Source organism: Epithele typhae (assembly GCF_022376455.1).
Source record: "Epithele typhae strain CBS 203.58 chromosome Unknown BXZ73scaffold_20, whole genome shotgun sequence".
NCBI classification, from domain to species: Eukaryota; Fungi; Basidiomycota; class Agaricomycetes; order Polyporales; family Epitheliaceae; genus Epithele; species Epithele typhae.
This window is the reverse complement of record NW_025954211.1, coordinates 27,821-46,626: the sequence shown is the minus strand read 5'-3', so window position 1 is coordinate 46,626 and position 18,806 is coordinate 27,821. Positions and strand designations below refer to the sequence as shown.

Here is an 18,806-nt window from a genome sequence, read left to right as displayed (position 1 = left end):
AGGTACCAATGGAGCCCGAGGTACGACCAGCTACCCCATCAAGGGAGCGGTCGCGGCCCAGCAATGCTAGTCCTGTTTTGGAAACGGACAATAGTGAGTTCCCGGACGAACCGGAAGCTAATGAGCAACGTGACGAACCTATGCGTGAACACGTTGCACTCGATTCCTCCACATCAGAAGCCATAACGCCTCTCGAACAAGATCGGCGGAGCTCGGAGGGCGCACCATCCCTCATCGAGCACATCGCCTCCTCGTCGGATGGCCTCGACCTGGAGGGCGCATTGCGGAATAGGTATAGCGAGGACCCATTCTTCGCCGCAGTCGTGTCCGCGCCAAGCCAGCACAAGAACTTCTGTGTGCAGAACGGACTTGTCATGCTGCGGGACAACGGAAGAACGCTTCTATGCATACCAAAGATCCTTGTCAACGGACGAAGCGTGCGCGAGCTTTTTATCGCACACGCGCACTCACTGTTGGCTCACCTAGGTCCGCATAAGACGGCCAGTCTCTTGCGTGACCATGTCTGGTGGAAAACGATCCTGCCAGACGTTCAGCGTTACTGCGATTCATGCATGACTTGCAAACGAAGCAAACCTGCAAATCAGAAGCCATACGGTCTTCTGAACCCTCTTCCCGTTCCTGCTGCACCATGGGAAGCGATCGGCATGGACTTCGTTGGTCCCCTGCCTGATTCAAAGAACCGCGACAGTAGTTTCGACTCTATATGCACGATAATAGACCTACTTACTGGCATGGTGCACTTGGTGCCCTGCCGCACGACGTACCGTGCCAAGGACGTCGCAGAACTAGTCTTCTCGGAAGTCTACAAACATCACGGAATGCCCAGATCCATAGTAAGCGATCGCGACGTCTTGTTCACCAGCGCGTTCTGGACGCACCTTCACAAGCTGATAGGTGTTAAATTGCGGATGTCAAGCGCGTACCACCCTCAGTCGGACGGCTCGACTGAGCGCGCGAACCGGACGATCACGCAGATGCTTAGGCAATGCGTCAGCATCAACCAGAAGGACTGGGTGGCGCACTTACCCGCGATTGAATTCGCCCTGAATCTGGCGCGATCCGACGCGACGGGCTATGCCCCATTTTTCCTCAATACCGGGCGCATGCCCCGGCCTATGATCTGGAACGCTCCAACGCGCGATGAGTATCCAGGCGTGCGGGCCTTCGCGCAGCGCGTCAAGCTCGCTGTAATGTCCGCTCACGACAGCCTGCTTGCGGCACGCGTAAAACAGACCCGCGACGCGAACCGACATCGCCGTCCTGCACCGTTTGCTGCAGGCGATCTTGTATATGTTTCCACAAAGAACATATCCTTGCCGAAAGGGTTAGCGCGAAAGCTGGCTCCGAAGTACATCGGACCTTACCGCGTTGAGCGCGATTTCGGCAACAGCTCATTCGCGATTGAGCTGCCCGCCTCACTGAAGCAGCGCGGCATCCATAACGTGTTCCACGCATCCCTGTTGCGAGTACACGAGCCCAACGACGACCGTCTGTTTCCTGGACGGCTCGATACGCAGGTATTAGACCTTGTGAACAAGGAGAATGAATGGGCGATCAAGGAGTTCATTACTCACCGGGGATCTGGAACTAGCGCGATATTCGAGGCCTTGTGGAAATCGGGTGATCGCACCTGGGTACCCTATGCCACGGTCGCGCACCTGGACGCGCTGCGTCATTACCTAGAAGCGCTGGGATGCGAGGACGTGGACCGCTTACCTGAGGGTACCGGGTCTCCCCCGGCCGATCCGCAGATCCATCTCGGAGCCGTCTCGCTCCGCGCGGAAACGGCCGTACATGCCTCGAGCCCTGGTATAAACCAATGGTCAGACAAGCCCCCGATTCCCCAATCCCGGCAGTTCCAGCTGGGTCGCGAACGGACCTCTTCGCGCCATCCGTCCCTCCAACTCTTCCTCCTCGCGGCAGTATGTCTGTCGTTAGTGACTCCGGTCGCGACGCCGACTCTACCAGCCACGGCAAGACGCCTCATCGCCGCAACGACTCCGCTGAGTTCCCCGACTTCATCAGGTATATGTCCGACGGCACCATGTACGTCCGGGACGACTCGCACGGAGGCATCACTGTCCAGCTCTCTGCAGAGGGTACCGCCTCCATCCGCCCCACAGACAACAAGCTGCGCAAGATGAGCGGTCAGCTCCTGGAGCCACCTCTCTTCGTCACCCCGGAGCACCTCCTCCTCAGCGACCTCCTGCGCGAGCAAGCCCCGGACTGGAAGTTCGGGCTGGCCAGCATCGATAGCGACGGAGTCGTACACGCGGGCAAGTCTCGTATTCCCGCAGTCACCTTCGATTTCGCTACGGACGGGTCTGCTGTCGCGCGCGCAACGGCCGCTCCTGTACGTCCTAAGGACACGGAGCGCACAGCGCTAATGGAAGAGTTAATCGTTGACTCTACTATTGCCAGGAACAAGAGCCGCAAGCGTGCGCACATGGAGCGTCAGGAGAAAGCGGAGAAGCGCCGCAAGGAGGAGACCCACGACTCGGCCATCCTCCAGCTCCACTCGCAGACGTCTCCGAGGCTACCCGCGCCCTTGTCGATGCCCTCGCGCTCGAGGGGCTCTACTTCCACCCGTCCTCGCGCAACGCTCGCGTACACCTCCCTGAGCCGACCGGCGAGCCCCTTCACCGCTCGCGCTCCGCGCCCGCCTCCCCTGGACTCCGCTCCTCTCCCTTCGCTCCCCGAGACTCTCCCATCCAGGTCGGCGACCCCCTTTCCGGAGGACATCACGATGCGCGACGCGACGACCATGGAGGAACTCCCCTTCCGCGACGCGTCTCCTTCGGTCCATCTCCACAGCGTCGCACCGACCTCGATGATCACTCTGCCAACCGGCGTGGTGGACCCATTTCTCAGCTTGGACGAGTATCTGACGGGGCCGTTCTCGGGCTCGTCACCTCCCTCCTGGCCCGATTCGTCGTCCGCTCTCTTGGCGATGGATACTCCTTCCCCGACCGAAGCCCTGAGGCCGTGCCCGGAGAACGAGTTCCTGACCGGTCCTATAACGATGGACGTACCTTCGCCCCCGAGCGGCCACTCCCGCGTCGCCGCCCCGTTCCTTCCCAGCTCCGACGTAACGACTTCTTCGACCGTCTTGCCCACGACCTCGCATTCGGGAACTCAACTCCCTTCGACAGCGCGTGGGTCGTCGATGGAGAGGTCTTCGTTGAGGGTGGTGACTACGATCAACCCGAGCCTGTTGATCGCGAGCCCGGTCCCGAGTCGCAGCGCGGTCGTCCTCGTCGGCGGGCCTCCCGAGGCGCCGGACAGCGCGGACGTAGCACGACCCGGCGTGGCCTCGGGCGAGGCCAACACTTCGGGTTCGGGGGTGCTTCATACGGCTCTAGCGGGTACACCCGCTACTGAAGGCGTCGCGATCGCTGGTAGCACGTTCGTGTCTACGGACAAGTGCACCGGTGTCTTCGACGACCTCACCATTAGCCCCATCACGGACTACTCTGACGTTTAGATGATTTGCTTACCATTCTCGAGTTTCCTGTCTCCTTCTCGTGTTCGCTCTTGATAGCCGTCGTAGTAGACTATCGCTCGACGATGCTTACGATAGTCGGAGGGCGTATGAGACGTGCGCTCTTCCGGATCGGCTAGATCAGTCCCCGTGCGCGTTGGCGCCGGTCACCTGATCGCCACGACTCCCCTTCCTCTTCCGTCTCCTCGTCTCGGTCCCGCTGTATCCTCCACGTCTCCCCTCGTATCATTGACTCGGACTACCCTACGTATATATAGTAGTACAGGTGTAGGGCGAAAGCCCCAGTGTTCCGAAGATAACAGACCTTATCCCTGTCTTCCCCTTCGTGACCTCTTCCCCCGTGTCGCACCACCGGCCCGATTGGACCGCGAGCGCGACACCGCCTGACTCCGCCCAGCCGAAACTTGCTACTACGGACGACTTTGCGCTGTCCCTTTTCATTCTTTTTCTTACCTCTTATTCAAACATGGCAGCACCCAGCTGAACAGCCCACACAAAGCGTATGACCTCCGCATCCCCGCGAACTGCTTCGTCAAGTCCCTTAAGGATGACCTTAACTTCAAGCTTCACCTGTGCGATCACCCGCCTCCACTCAGGCGCGGCCAGAGGTCCGCGCAATCTGCAAATTCCACGCGTGCACGAGGATCAAGGGCCTAGTTGCCATCGCCGGGCTTGATTTGTATGACATCGACGAGCGCCGAGGCCGTGGAGTCGCCGGCTCTGCGAGCCTTCCCGAGCTCGACTAGGTAATCGCTGCAGCTCGTCATGCAGGCACGGTCAACTGTCCGCTGAGCGCGCTGTAAACGGTGCCGTTATCGGAGAACAACAGGCCGACCTTACTTCGCCTGCCTGTACCGGCACCTGAAGCCCATGCGTGAACGATGCCTTTACCTAGCGCTCCTCCGCCATGCCGTCTGTGAGACCAGCACGGATATTCTCCTTCGTTGCTCAAATTTTCTATCTATTTCATAGATAGGTCCTCGCATCCCACGTCCGGCTCACCCCGAGGCACTGTCACCATCTCCAGCCTCTGCTCGATCCAGAACGTCCCCTCCTGCTCCACCACCACCCGCCCCGTCTGCACCTTCATAACGAGCGTCGAGTTCGGCGTTGGCGGCAAGTTCTCCCCGTCGTCCACGTACGCCGTCCTGAAAGCGTACCCATTCATGGTCTGCGCAACGACAAACTCATAGGGTCACGCTTGCATGTACGCGGACGCCATGTGCAGCAGGGTGCCGCGCGGTCGCAGAGGTACATGGGGATGCGATGATGTTGGCCGTGATGGATGCGATGAGGAGTCCCTGCGTATAGCAGTCGCAAAAGATTGATCGGCTTTTGTAGAGGAATAAACATGTGGCGCGCGCACGGGTTTAAGCAGCAACGGTACTAGATAGGAAGGACGTACCGTCGACGGTGGAGACGTTTGGCGCTAGTATGAGGGCAACAAGGACGTCGTGGCTGATGAGAAACTGGCGGTCGAAGGAGAAGAGCTCGGGCTCGTCCGGGAACTCCAAGAACAGCGCGTGGATGGGTGGCGTTCAGTGCATCGAGGCATCCACAAACTGCGTGTACTGCGCGATCATCAAAACAACGAAGGAAGGAACTTACAAACCAACTCACCCAGTACCGAGGTATGCTATACCGAGTCGCGATTGCCGTGCGCGACGCGTTCGCAACGGAATGCCACCGCAGCGACCCACTTGCAAGGGTGCTCTCCATCCAGTCCTCGGGGAACAACAGGGAAACAGCCAGGCCCATCGCCGTCGCTTGGTATTCATGCGTGAACGACGTCTTGAAGTCGCGCCGATAAGCTGGTTGTCGTTGCGAAGCGTGGCGAGCAAAAAGCAAAACCCTGGCTTATGGCGAGAAGCCACATCTCTGAAGCAGATGCGTCAAGAGCGAGCGACTGCTGATAGTGTCGTCACGCGGAGAACGAGCGAACGAAAACGGAGAGCCGGAGAGAAGCGATGGCTCGAGAGGAGATGCGCGCAGGTCGCCGAGGATCTGGGTGTTAGGACCGCTAGGGGTAGTACAGCACCTGGTGGCGGCGGCGCCGGCTTCTGTCAGCCACTGGAGGACGACGATGCGGCGGACCTCGGTCCGGGAAGCATTCGAGTTGAGCGCGAGGTGACAAATTTCTTAGGCCCGATTAAGCGCCCCCACAGATTCTGACGTGACGCGCGTCCTGGCCAACAGAGCATCTGCTCCCCACCTTCCCTCACAGAAGACCATACCTCCCATGGATTCTACGTGGATGACGGGACGACTCAGCCGTCTGAGAGGCCGGTCCCCACCTTGTGCTCAGAAAGCCCACGGTGAGTGCTTCTTTTGTCATTTCCGTTTACAAGCCACAAGGATGCCGCTTGCTGTTGTTGCTTGTCTTTTCGGGACTTGTGCTCTCCATCTCACGGTTTCCATCTCGCTCGGGTGCCACCACTCCGATCCTTCCTTGGCCGGTGTGATATATTGGGCCCAGCCACGCGTTCTGTACACAGGTGGTAATGTACTACATCAGTGGCTACGTCTGACCAGGCTTGATCCGACTGAACTCGATGCGTTCTGTGAGTACAGAACCCTTTGGAGAAAAAAACAAGGGTGAGGGAATGATACATTCCGGTTGCGACGCTGCTTGTGACAGCGTAAGCAGCTCTCCGTTGTCGTTAAAGTGATCATCCTGGTGTCTCGAAGCACACACCTCAGAACCACCGCCGAGAGCTCACGTACCTGCCCGAACTCCATTACCGCATGATCGCATGCGAGCCCGTCATATCCGGCAATAGACTGTCGCGTTCTGTTTCAGGCAGATGGCGAACACCATTCGCCACCGCCACCGCACGACTCTTGAGCACAGACGCTATCATGCCCTCTCGCCACCTTCACTACTACTGTCCACAGCCCTTCCATATTGTCTATCATCTCCTCCATGGCACGCTACGTGGCAACTTGCACCACAAGACGTCGCAGGAAGGCGTGCACTGTTGTTGTCCCGGGGAACGGAGAGAGTGCTTTTGTCCGCCGCGGAGCTGAGACCTTCACCATCACATGCGGCATCTCAGCAGCTTGTCCGGAAAGAAACCGAAGGAATGGCCACAAGTTTCACGTCTTCTAACGCATCGTTGTCATATCGCGTATAGAAAGAGTCGTTGTCAGTACAGCGGCTTCGGCTTCTTCGCGTGTTCACGCCTGCTGTCTTCGGGCTGAGTACAAACACATACGGGGAACAAAAGGACGCGTTATAGATGCAGCAGTTCTGCGCCACACAACGCGCTCGTGCCTCGCTAGGTGCAGATGTTTGTGGGTGTCCCACAAGGAAGCTTGTGGCAAGAATACGCGGCATTACGTGATGTCACGTTCCTCTGCATGGAAAGGTGCACCGTTTTATTTCAAACATAGGGTACCTGTTTTGTTAAGAAAGGGTTTCCATTCAGTCCAGTGGGGAACTGTTTCTTTTGTGTCCAAATGTTGCAATAGCATTCAGTTTGCATGACCAGTGCGCACGTCTGGGCGTCTTGGCACCCAGTCGGCTCGAGAAGGCCGCCGCTGCCCGCGCATTCTGTGTGCGTACCCCGCAGTGCGGCGAGCATTCGGCGGAGAGGAGGGGTGCTTTCATTTACTGTAATTCACTGCCCTGACATGCTTTATTCGGCTAGTATGTGTCATCACTGCGACACAGCGAGAGACCACTGGTGGCGATCTTGATGGCAGAACAACGGAGGGGTACGTAAATGCGCCACCGGCATGTACATGTGCTCATTGGATAGCTGTTCGAATCTGAACCAGAACACCATCCGTGCTCACAGATGCAGAACTCTACTGTGTGGGACCGTGTATCGCACGAGTGCTGCCTAGCAGGCGGTGGTATTTTTGTCAGTGTTGTGCACGAGGAGTCCCCGCCACATGCACGCCTCTGATTGTTCACGATACTATCAGGACACAAGAATAATGCTGTTGTTTTTGTCCCAGTGTTCCATGTTCTATCGGGGTACGTGTGTTCTTGTCGAAACCTAGCGTGAGACCACTGGCAAGACCTATTTAGAAGGGTTTTTGAGCACACACCGGCACATAATGGGCAGTCTTCTACACAAGTTCAGTATAGTCCCTGATCAATCAGAAACGGGTGTGCACCACTAGGACAAAGTGTTTCAGTGAAGCACCAGAAACCAGGTTGCGTTTTGTGAACGGAACGCACTAGCAGGGAGCAAGCTTCCCATATCCGGCAGGCGTCATGAGAAGCTCGGAGTGCCTAGTGCCGGAAACAACAAACAGCTCGAAGAAACCAACCATATCTGGATACCTTTGTGGTTTCCAAGGACACAGTGCCTCGCGCTCTATGCGGCTGAGATGCAAGCCTCGCATTCATCTTCATTTCCTTGGTCACGCATCAGTACATTATTTGGAACAATACCTTGTCACGGAAGCTGGTTAGATATATAAACACGTCCAAAGCCACCATGACTTTCACTCATCCCACCTCACTGTTGCGTACAAATGGTCGACACTCCATCTCCCCCTGCATCTTCCCCTGACAATAGGGCCGGCTATGTTCAGATAAAGCTCGATCGGCCTCTCCCAATCTCGACAGATGATATGGTTTGTGCGCTCTTATACGGACATTTGTTCTGCTAACAGCTGTTTCTGAAGATCTTGCAAGACATTCTCCGTCACCCTGACTGCTTCCCTGATGCTGTCTATCTTGGAATCGAACAGGAAGAGACTATCACAACTCCTACGACCGCCTCCTCCACAGATGAGGTTAAAACCCCGTCGTCTGCAGTACCGAGTAACATGCCTCCACAGCTGAGGAAACCTTATGGGGGCGAAGATAGTGTGGGCCGTGCGTCCAGACCTCCTGCGCCTCTTCCTATACAAACCACCGAAGCTTTTCCCGCAAAAAGGGTCAATTATGGAAAGTCAATCAATAGTACGTGATTGAGATTAAAAGAATCCAGTATATATTAACCAGAGCATAGCGTATTGGTACACGGCCAAATTTGTGAGCTCATTGGGCATCATCAAATGTTTTGAGTGAGCTTAACCCGAATCCAGATCATCAGAACTCCCGATAATCCGCATGGGGACACCTGGGTGGAGCTATTGATTGACTCTGGTGAGAAATACCTCACTTGTTTCGACCATGGCTCGATACTTACTGGGGTATCTATACTCAGGATCACTGAATACGTATGTGGCCAGACTGAAATACATACAATATGCTCACATCAATTTATACCCATCAGATGGGCATACCTTGAAGGATATTTAAAGATGGTGGAGAGCGACTTGACTTCTGATGTACTAGGGCTGGAACAGTGGCAAGTAGGCGAACGCCGTCCCCGAGACGGCTATGTTGATTCGAAGAAATACTCTCCAAAGCCGTGTGGTGATGATTATTTGGACTTGTATGGGAGCTCTGAAAAGGTGGCTATGATTGAGTACGGCGACGGACTACGAGTTTGTATGTCTCATGTTCCTCATAAATTGCCTGTGCTTCTTTTGACTCCTCTTTCCTCGTTACTAGGTCTGGTCCATCCAAGCCCCCCCTTTGTATACAAGTGGCAGATGAATGTGCCATTCTTTATTGTCCGAGCTTCAGGCAGGAAGGAACACCCTCAAACAATCCATAACTGTCTCTCTCTGGCGTATGCCCGTAACACCAAACATCTCACTGACACAATTGGTGGTATCCTTGGATTGGGCCTCGGCAGGTAAGATTCACAACACACGTCCCAGAATATTATCTGATTGTAATGCTTGCAGTTATCAACCAGGATTCGTGAGAGGAGGATCCCGGACGCGGATTGTAAGTTTGATTCACGCAGTTTTTACTACAGTAATCTAATCCAACCACAGGATAGAGAAGAACGTCCGCCCTCTTTCATTGAATGCCTCAAACAGTGTGTTCCCACTATTCCGCCGGATCAAGAGGTGAGAAAAATCATGTCATATATTTTCTTATTTGAAATTGAGCTTTGTGAACTTCATAGAAATACGGACATGGAGTATATTTGAACATGACCAGTCTCAGCGAGGTGTTCATCATCTCAATCATACATTTACACACCAAGTAATCGCTCATTTGCTCTTTTTAGATTCATCATGAGTCCGCACTGGGGGCTCGCCTCACGGAACGAATTTGTAGATGTCGCGGTCAAGGCCGTGGACGATTCTCCGATCATCCTTCCGAATGAATGGGCTGTCATGCTTTCAGGCGTCACCATTGTCCACAGCCAACGTGACAAAATCCTCAAGGGTACTGAGACATACATTCAGTGCAAAGACACCACTGGGAATCCAGGCAAACTCAACATCCTGCTTGATACAGGTAAGTCTCATTAATTCTGTGACCCACCTCCATAGTCGCTGGCTCATCTGGGTGATTTCGTTGCTGTGAAGGCTTCACACATTCCTACCTGCCCTCGGAGCTGCTCAGCCAAATAGTCGAAGCGGTATCAGACAAGAAAGTACATGTTAACCCCAACTTCAATTTGAAGAGTAGCCGAAAACCTGCCTACAAACTTGACACTGTCAAGGATACTCTTAACGGATGCCACATCATCTTCCACTTTGACGGCTTGGAAGGCAACACGGTTATGGTTCATGGATACTTGGACCATTTCCTTTACAGTAAAACTGCAAACTATGAGGGTAGAATTTTGCCGAACGAGGTTTTTGAAGGGAATAAGCAACCGGCTTCAGGTGGAGTGTTTGGAATAGTAAGTCTGCCGTCCTACATCTCTTAGGTTGCATACTCACTTGTTCTATAATTTCAGGGATTCTTTGAGACAATGATAGTGGGCTTGATGCCAGGAATGCATCATGATCCCGCAGTCAAGATGCGCCCATGCATTCGCATGAATAATTTGTGGGATGGATCCAATGCTCTTCCGCTGTAGATTCTTTAGCGAACTAGCATGATTGGCCCATTGTAATACTAGCAGATTGTTACTCAATACGTTACCGGAACTTCTGGCTCGGCTCGACTCCCATGCGCACCTAAAAGTATAGGCTTCGTGAGTGTTGCAGTTGCTCCCCATCCATCATCGCGGTGTTCGACGTTCATGCGCAATGCCGCTGCCGCCAGCGGTCCAGCATGTGCTCGTACTCGAGCTTGAGGGCGGCGGACGCCGTGACATTCAGACCCACACGTTGTGGGAACGCACCTTCTGGCCCTCGAAGCAGGGCAGCGCCAACGGACGCGAGCGTGGGGGTATAAGCCTGGCAGACCCAGTGTCATATCGGATCCGCGCTCAGCTGGAGGAGGGTGTTGTAGACGTCGGGTCGAGTGATAAGTTGGGTTGATGAACCGGGTGCACGCAGTTTTATACCCGTATGCACCTGGGTGGAGAGATGTCAGGGACGAACGGAAGCACACTGGCCAGGCGTGCTCGGGATGAGATGCCAGGACACTAGGGATGTGATTGGTTGGAGGAGGATGAGGAGGGAAATTACAGCTGAATATACCCTCTCTGTTATCCTATACACGAGGACAGTGGGAGAAACGAGGTATGAGGGGGCTTACCAGATGGGTTCGGAGCGCTCGCCGAGGGTGAAGCTTGAAGAGTCGTCCCCCCCTTCATTATGCCAGGGGTTCAGTGTAACAAGCAGTAATGGAAGTTCTCCATCATATCTTGCTCATGGAGAATTAGTATTTTATTGAGCAGCCTCTACACATTGCGCTGCGGCGACATCGGGGATGCCGGTCATACAGATCGGGGGTTGATATCGCTGGAAATTTATGCCTTCAGCAGCATACGTACAAGATAAAATCGAGGCGAATCACAAGGATAAAACATTGTTTATAAATGAAGGGTACGAGATTAGTTGGAATTGGGAGACAGGCTTCACTAGCAAGTACTCGCGCGCGACAGACTTGAGCGCCAAATAGCGGCCCGCAGTTTCACACCTCTGCCGGAAAGGCGCTTATTGAAGCGCCGCACGTCATTGAAGACCCATTCGTATGAGATACAGTAGAGGCTTGCATAAAGAGTATGAAGACTTGGAGGCGAAATTACGGGCCACACGAGAGTCGTAAATATCCTAAAAACATTTTAACCAGCGTAGCTACGACGTTAAGGCGAACTCGACCCGATGAACATGCACACTGGTAACTTGAAGATCAATTTGGTGTTCAAATCAAACCTTGAAAGCGCGAAGGATACGCAATCTCGATACAATCTGCTCGCACCATCGAACCCAGCTTCTCCCGCTCACACGATGACCACGATACCCGCCAAGACGCCGACCATGGTGGCCGCGATTTGGAGGATGTGGCGAGTGCGCGGGGGCGCATGGCGCGCCCCCGCAGCGCTGCTCGTACCCGTCGACGTCGCCGACGCGAGCGACGCGGTCGCGCTGAAGCCAATCGGGCCCGTCGGGGTCGCCTCCGCCGTCGCCGCGACCGACGCAGATGACAGTGCAGACACCTCCCTAAGATCCGAAGAGGAGTAAAGTCAGCGACGCGCGGTCTCAATGCGCACTAGACGGACAGGAGTGCGATGCTGGAGATGCAGAGGAGGGGGCGGCGTCTGCGGAATGGAGAGTAGGTACTCACGCTGAGCTCGCGGCGCTGGGGTTGGTGTCGGTGTTGAAGAGAACGCGGTCGATGACGTGGATGACGCCGTTGTAGAGGAGGACGTCGGGCTGGACGATGAGCGCGGTGGTGCCGCCGGAGGTGACGTACTGGCCGGTGGAGTTGATGCTGAATGAGAAAGTCTGGCCGGCGGCGGAGATGCGGTCGCCGCCCACGAGGTTGGGGGAGTAGACCGTCGAACCGTTGATGAGCTGGGATCATCGCATGAGAGAGGATAGATGAGGTTGCGAGTGAAGTGAGCGTACGTGATTCTCAAGAAGCGCATCGAGCGCAGGGGTGTTAACGCCTAGGCCAGTTAGCGCGCCCTGGGCGGCGGCGAGGCCAGTGTTGTTCGCCGCGAAAAGCGTGAAGCCGTGGAGGCCATTGTTGAGGACGACTTCCAGCGTGATGTTCGCAGTCGAGTTCGAGGTCGCGTTGAAGAAGTCGATGGAGACACTCTTGCTGACGCCCTGGAAACCCGAGAGCGCATCGCTATCCTGGGGAACGATGGCCCCGAACGTTCCGGGGATTTCAAGTACGTGATTGATGACGTTCACTGTGATATTACCGAAGACGGTGGTGTTCTGGATCGTAGGGTCGAGCCTAGTCTAACGGTAAACTTCAGGAGCGTAGAGAAGAGCATTGTGTCGCACCGTTGGTTTAGGATGTGGAATTTACCATCCGAGCGGTTGGCCCACGCGAGTGCCTGCGCTTGATCTCCTTCCAAGCTGACGAAGCGCGAGTCGTTGAGCAGTGTCCTGCCCAGAGTGACGTTGGGGTAGTTTGTGACGACGCCAGAGAAGTTCCCCTGAACGATGTGGTAGGAAATGATGTCGTTCAAGATTTCGGGGTTCGAAGACACGTTGGAGGGAATCGCGGCCACTGCGTGCCACATCAGCTAGTGCATCAGTCGGCACGGCGAGGAACTCACGGGCTTCGTTTGAGGGGGCAAAGATCAAGAACGATCTGCCACTTTGGAGCTGCGTGAGGATGGCGCCACCAGTGGTGGTCGTATTGAGCCCTTGAGTGATGTTGGCGAGAGAGGTGAGGCCCGCGGCGTTAAGGGCGGCAATAAGCCCTGGGACAAGAGTGGCATTCTGAGCCCACACGACGGGGCATGCGGCGAAGAGTAGCGTGGCTGCGGAGAAGAGACGCATGATAGAGGTCGTGAGATGGTCGTGAAGGGAGGGCGGAGGGAAAGGCGGACGAGGGGGTGCGGCATATATACTTGCCGTCCCCTGTGCGTTCATGGTGACGACAGGCAAGCATACCGTGCAGTGCGCCCAGAACCCTGAGGAAAGCATCGAAGACAATGCTCTTGGGTTAAGCCGTTTCGGTGCCCTAGATCATCGTGCCAGACGTCCAACTGCCTGGTTGACGTCATAACGAGCAAGCATCCGACGGCCGTCCAGCGGGTCCGCCGAGACGCAGTCAGCTCCTTCGGTCGAGTGCATTCTGCGAAGATCGTCCAGAATTCAAGTGACGATAGGCCGCTGAAGGTCTGAAGGTGCGTGAGCGGCGGATCTTGGCACATGTTCTTCATGCGACTGCGCGCAGATGATCGCCGCAGGAGAAGCGCCAGTCAGAGTGCGAGGGGTACTGTAGGCTCCGCAACATTCAGGGGGGTCGTCCAAGAACAGAACTGTAAGACGCACGTCACAGGAGCGCCAGGCTTGGAAAATGTACGCGCAACACCGGGACAAGACGATCTGCGGAATCAGAATGCGCGGTCGAGGGCGCTCGCGAGTCTATCTGCCAATGGTAATAAGCACGAAGAACTCCACATGCGCAAGCCGGAGAATTACCTCGATTACAGGACGTACATATAGGGTGCAAGTCCACCGCTTGAGACACGCCGGCGCGGAGCTGATGGCTACGTACGCCTTCCTATCTCAAGTAAGTCCTCAGTACCAGTATAGAAGGATTTCTTGCTGGAATGCAGAATTGCTGAGCGTTCTCTGGACTGTGTCCGTGCGCGCATATCGAGAGAGGTCGATGTCGCTTGGAAGGTAGTGAAAGTCCGAAGGCAAGCCGATCCAGCGCAGTCCAACCAGAAAAAGGCCACGCGGGGCAGCTGACTAAGGTGATTATGTAACAAGCCGCAGATTGCGTGAATGCCAAAGTTCGATTCCAAGGTGTAACCAAACACATGTGTAGCCGTGGTATAGTCATCACGCATCCTGCGTCACTCGCGGTAGCCCCATTCAATATCTTCGTCTGTTATGGCCTGCTCCGCCTGTCTGGTTACGAGCTTCGGCGCGCGCCCGCTACGGACACTTAGCATACGATCGTCTGCCACCATTAGCTTTATATACCGTTCCCGCACCTACTGTATCGCTACGCGATTGCCTCCTGGCTCCTCCCCGTCGCCTCTCCTTCCCGTCTCCCCGCTACCGCGAGCCTCTCCGAGGTCAAGCGCGTCCTCTAATCCAATCCCGCCTTTCCACTCGTCTCCGACTCGCCCGACCTCCGCGCTCCCGCGCTCCGCGACCGTAACATCGTCAACCTCCACCAGCGCGACCACATCCTCCAGAGATATCCCCGCACACGGCGCTATGCACTCGAACTCCCCGAGCTTACAAGGAAGCCCTTCTCCGACCCGACCCGCCTCGTCCAAAAGCTCTCCGACACGAGCTTCATCCTCCGACTTGCGCGACACCCGCGCCCGCGCAGCCACGACCCGCCGCACGCACGCCGCCCGCACATCGTCGCACTCCGCGACCACCAGGCGCCGGAGCCGCGGGGCCACCCATCGGCCGCGCGCGTGCGGACCCGCCCCGCGAAACGCGCCCCAGTGGCCGCCGGTGCACGTCCCGGGCGCGAGCGCGCAGACGAAGTCGCCCGCGCCGGGGCAGCTGGTGAGGATCAGGTTCTCGACCGCGGGCAGCCAGGAGAGGAAGGCGCCCGCGGCGGTGGTATCGAGGATGAAGCCTTCGAGGTGGAGAAGCTTGAGGCGCGGAAGGCGGAAGGCCTCCGGGCCGTTGCGGGACATGGACGTGAAGAGGGACGGGAGGGACGGGAGTGGGAGGGCGGCCTTCCCGGGGGTGAGGAGGATGCTGTCTTGCAGGCGACGGCGAAAGACCTGTGGGGAAAAGTCGGCGTCGCAGACTAGCTCCAGCTCTTCGAGCGCGGGAAAGCTGAGCCCGGAGAGCTGGTGGGAGACCGGCCAGAATCCGAACGACGGGGTGAACTTGGCGTTTGTGACAACGATCGAGAGGGACCTGAGGTTGGAGAACGTGAAGACGCTCTTGGGGTCGTTCCACGGTGCCTTCGGGCATTCGTGCGGGTCTTGAGCGGGGACGCCGCATGTGCATACTCGCGTCGACATGGACATGCTATTGTGCGTCGGCTGCGACTTGATCGTGAGCCAGAGGGCGGAGAGCTGAGGCATCTCGAACATGCGAAACAGCCCCCAGAGGAGAGCGCAGTCAGAGAGCCCTGACCACTCGAGAACGTCGACAGGCAGCGTGAGGGCGAGCCGATTGTAGGGTTGCTGACCACCCCGAGAAACGCCAGCGTCTACAGAGTGGTCAACCTTTATGATAAGGTCTTCCATGATGAGGTTCTTGAGGGAAGGGGCTGAGGCGAGGAGATCGTACAGGTGGGAGGATCGGAGGCCACCGTGGCCAGCGAATGCGAGCGCGTTGAGCATTGGCTTGATGCGGGTGCCTAGCACGACAGGACTGAGACGGTTGAGGATGACCTCTTGAAGAACTGGAAGGTCGATTTGGAAGGAAGGGGTTCCTGGAAAAGCCGGGAAAATTGGGGCTTCCAGGTAGACGGCTCGAAGGGCCGGGAGGCTCGGGAGCCCGAAGAGGTACTGGAGGTGGTGGATCTGGTGTACCACGTCTTGGGACCACTCGCACTCCAGGTTTTGCAGCCGCGCGGACGTCGCAACGAGCTGCCGGACCGTCTGTTGGGTGGGTGGCTGGGCGGCGCGTGGGTAGGCTCTTGGACAGTATGTCACTGGACCACCGCGCGATCGCTCCAGCACTGTGGGCAGAGCGGCCGGGGACCAGACACATAGCTCGGTCCAGAGGCTTACACTCGTCAGTGTAAGGGCCCTCCATACGCCACAAACATGAGAGAGGATGACGGCGGCTTTCGGATTATCCCAGACCGAGAACTTGAACACCAGGAGGAGGAGCTCGGGCGGAAAGTGGTTGATGTTGGTCTGAGAACGGAATGCAAGATGGTGGCGCAATTGAGCCTCCGAAAAGACCCACCAAATTATAAACACTCACCGAAATAGTCACCATCGCTTCGTGCGACGCAAAACGGTTGAAGGATAAAGTTCGAAGCGATGGATAGTATGGGAGGTGGGGGCGTTTGGGCAGTTTGGTGGTCAAAGCGCCAACTCCGGCACGAAGGGATGGGTTCCGAAGTGAAGCAGCGACGATGGGAGGAGCGTTCTGAGTGGTGGGGACCAGCAAGGCAGATGGAGAAGAGCAGGATGGGCGCCAAGTAGATCAACCATGACGCGGGGTAGACCCCGAGCGCGTAGCCGATACGCTCACAGGAGAACAATGGCCAATGCTTGCACGTGGCTGTTCAAAGCGGCGACCTCGTCGGCTGCGTCAACCACTCAACGCATGACTTCCGCGGGCCACAACGATTGCACTGGAAGCGAGATCAGTCAGACCCAATGTGAAGTGTAATATATGATCTGAAACTCACCTCGAGCCCGACGTCTGGTCGGTCGACGGCGACTTCCGGTACGACGTCGTGAAGTCATTGGATGCCCCACACCGTGCAATTGTGTCCGTGTCGGTCCTCGACCGCCCCAAACAAAGCGCTTCGCCTCGCTGTATTGGATACCATAGTCAGACGTTGTCCCCCTCTGTTATCGTCGTGCGCGGACTCTCAGCATCTGCCAGTCCTCCGGGAAGCACGATTGGTTAGTTGTATTTGATCGCGGGCTCCGCTACGCAACATGTAGCAATAGTGCGCGGGCCGCACGCATAGTACACTGCCGGCGCTTCAAGCTTTGGGGGAGGGCGGTATCGCTGGGACACCGCGACAGCACGCACTAGCTGCAAGTGGCACCCTTGTGCGCAACCGTCGTCTGAGTGTGTCTGTAGATGAGGTACTTCAGCCACTGCTCGTACACAGAAGAGGAGGAACTCCCTACGTTGAGAAACGTGCTACGGCGCGTCCACCTTGACTTGATGGGCGCACGCGCCAGACACGCCCAAATGGTAAAATCCGCCAAGTTTATTCAAGGGTCTTCGACCACGCGAAGCTGATGAGCACGTGCTGACATAAAATCTTTCATATGTTGCACGCTGCAGGTACGTGTGCAAACAGACGTGCACGAAGCAGGGACTCTTCGGTCCGTACTCCCCATGAGAGGCGCAGAACGACGCCGTCCAGGAACGTCTGGATAGCATGTTAACGTTTTGGTCGAGGGAAACAAAGAGTCATGATACAACGCTCACGCGCGGAGCATAAGTACTGGCGTTGGTCCTCGTAGCTGTACCGACCACACCATCTGACAGATGTGCGCGCTCATGATAAGAGCTGTGGTACAGAATTGTGTGGCCGGATCGTGCACATCCGACTCCCCCTCGTCGGCCAGACGTGTGCATGGCAGACACTGTGTGCCTGCCATTCACACGCCTAGTTCACATGACACCGTCAATGACCCCAGCATTTTGCAACGCTTCAGGGGAGGTCGCCGCTAGACCCCGTGTTGTGCTGAGATAGACCATCGGAGACGCACGGACATCTTCAGGCGTCCATGTGAATCCCAGCCGGGTTTACGATGGTCTACTGGTAGAATACGTAACATCGCCGAACTCGTGACATACCAAGAGTGTTTGAGCGAGCATGAGCCAGAGAGCATCGACTGCAGGTGGGCAGTCGTAACGTGGCGCACTGTGTCGGTCGTTGTATGCAGTCTGTACGCGGTTTTTGCGCGCTGTGGTGCTTGCGGAAGACACAGGGTGATGATTGATACAAGTACTAGAACGAGAATTTACAGAGCATCTGCCGCAGAGATATACAATACTAGGAGAAATGAGGGTAGGTATCCAGCGCGCAAAGCAAGGCAGTAGAACGCACCATTGTTGCCGCGAATAAACGCGTCCCCATACCGGTTTGTGATCCTGCCGTTCGCATGCTCCTCCGTCTGCTCGAGCGCGATGTTCATGTAGCCATCTAAGCACGACAGTATCCCTGAATCCAGCTGAGTCACATGCTCATGTACGGAGGTCACCTGAGTGGACATACCACGATAATCCACCCCCGAGGTAAGTCGGACGACCACACGCTTCCCGACGACGCCCTTGAGAAAGTCCGTGGGCGAGCCAGAGGTAGAGGGAGGAGGAGGCGGCGAGGGCTCCGCGGCAGCAGCGGGAGGAGGCGGAGGAGTGGAGTCGGCCATGTGGTGGTCGCTGTCTGCGGAGACGAGGAACGCGGTGGGCGCGACGAGCTCAGCACACGCGGCGGCGACGGAGTGATGGTGAACAGGCGCGGAAGAAAAGTCAATCAGGGTCACGCGCGCTTGTTTGCCAAAATCTTGCGCTCGCCAGGCACCGCGCGAATCCCGGCGGAGCAACCGCCATGACGATTCGGATATGCATCCCTCTTTGTACTGGCGGTCTTTCATCCCCTCCTCCTCCTCCTCCTCCTCCTCCTCCTCCAACGCCGTCGACGGCTCCCGCCACACCCTCCGCACTCGCGCAAACGACTAGGCCTTCGGTCGCGATTGTC

General features: G+C 56.4%; 5 protein-coding genes across 5 annotated transcripts; 2 read left to right on the top strand and 3 right to left on the bottom strand.

Moving 5' to 3' along the window:
- Positions 1-1,945: 1,945 nt before the first annotated feature.
- BXZ73DRAFT_77072 (uncharacterized protein) lies at positions 1,946-3,505 on the top strand (the record flags this gene model as incomplete). The annotated part of the gene is made up of 1 exon (XM_048022580.1): positions 1,946-3,505. One exon carries the CDS (start codon positions 1,946-1,948, stop codon positions 3,503-3,505), a length of 1,560 nt encoding a protein of 519 aa, XP_047878415.1.
- A 4,506-nt stretch (positions 3,506-8,011) lies between these two features.
- Positions 8,012-10,822, top strand: BXZ73DRAFT_77071 (uncharacterized protein; the record flags this gene model as incomplete). Its single annotated transcript, XM_048022579.1, has 14 exons — positions 8,012-8,113; positions 8,231-8,444; positions 8,473-8,516; positions 8,570-8,704; positions 8,789-8,978; positions 9,042-9,228; positions 9,281-9,323; positions 9,374-9,448; positions 9,508-9,587; positions 9,613-9,845; positions 9,917-10,236; positions 10,294-10,314; positions 10,462-10,533; positions 10,613-10,822. The coding sequence occupies 14 exons, from the start codon at positions 8,012-8,014 to the stop codon at positions 10,820-10,822; spliced, it is 1,926 nt and encodes a 641-aa protein (XP_047878414.1).
- Positions 10,823-11,730: 908 nt separating this feature from the next.
- BXZ73DRAFT_46049 (FAS1 domain-containing protein) lies at positions 11,731-13,249 on the bottom strand (the record flags this gene model as incomplete). Its single annotated transcript, XM_048019619.1, has 5 exons — positions 11,731-11,950; positions 12,075-12,304; positions 12,359-12,695; positions 12,746-12,974; positions 13,024-13,249. 5 exons carry the CDS (start codon positions 13,247-13,249, stop codon positions 11,731-11,733), a joined length of 1,242 nt encoding a protein of 413 aa, XP_047878413.1.
- Positions 13,250-14,418: 1,169 nt separating this feature from the next.
- On the bottom strand, positions 14,419-16,351 carry BXZ73DRAFT_77069 (uncharacterized protein; the record flags this gene model as incomplete). The annotated part of the gene is made up of 3 exons (XM_048022578.1): positions 14,419-16,020; positions 16,138-16,266; positions 16,337-16,351. The coding sequence occupies 3 exons, from the start codon at positions 16,349-16,351 to the stop codon at positions 14,419-14,421; spliced, it is 1,746 nt and encodes a 581-aa protein (XP_047878412.1).
- A 1,718-nt stretch (positions 16,352-18,069) lies between these two features.
- Positions 18,070-18,477, bottom strand: BXZ73DRAFT_46046 (Sm-like ribonucleoprotein; the record flags this gene model as incomplete). Its single annotated transcript, XM_048019617.1, has 3 exons — positions 18,070-18,101; positions 18,156-18,269; positions 18,324-18,477. 3 exons carry the CDS (start codon positions 18,475-18,477, stop codon positions 18,070-18,072), a joined length of 300 nt encoding a protein of 99 aa, XP_047878411.1.
- Between the last annotated feature and the right edge of the window lie 329 nt (positions 18,478-18,806).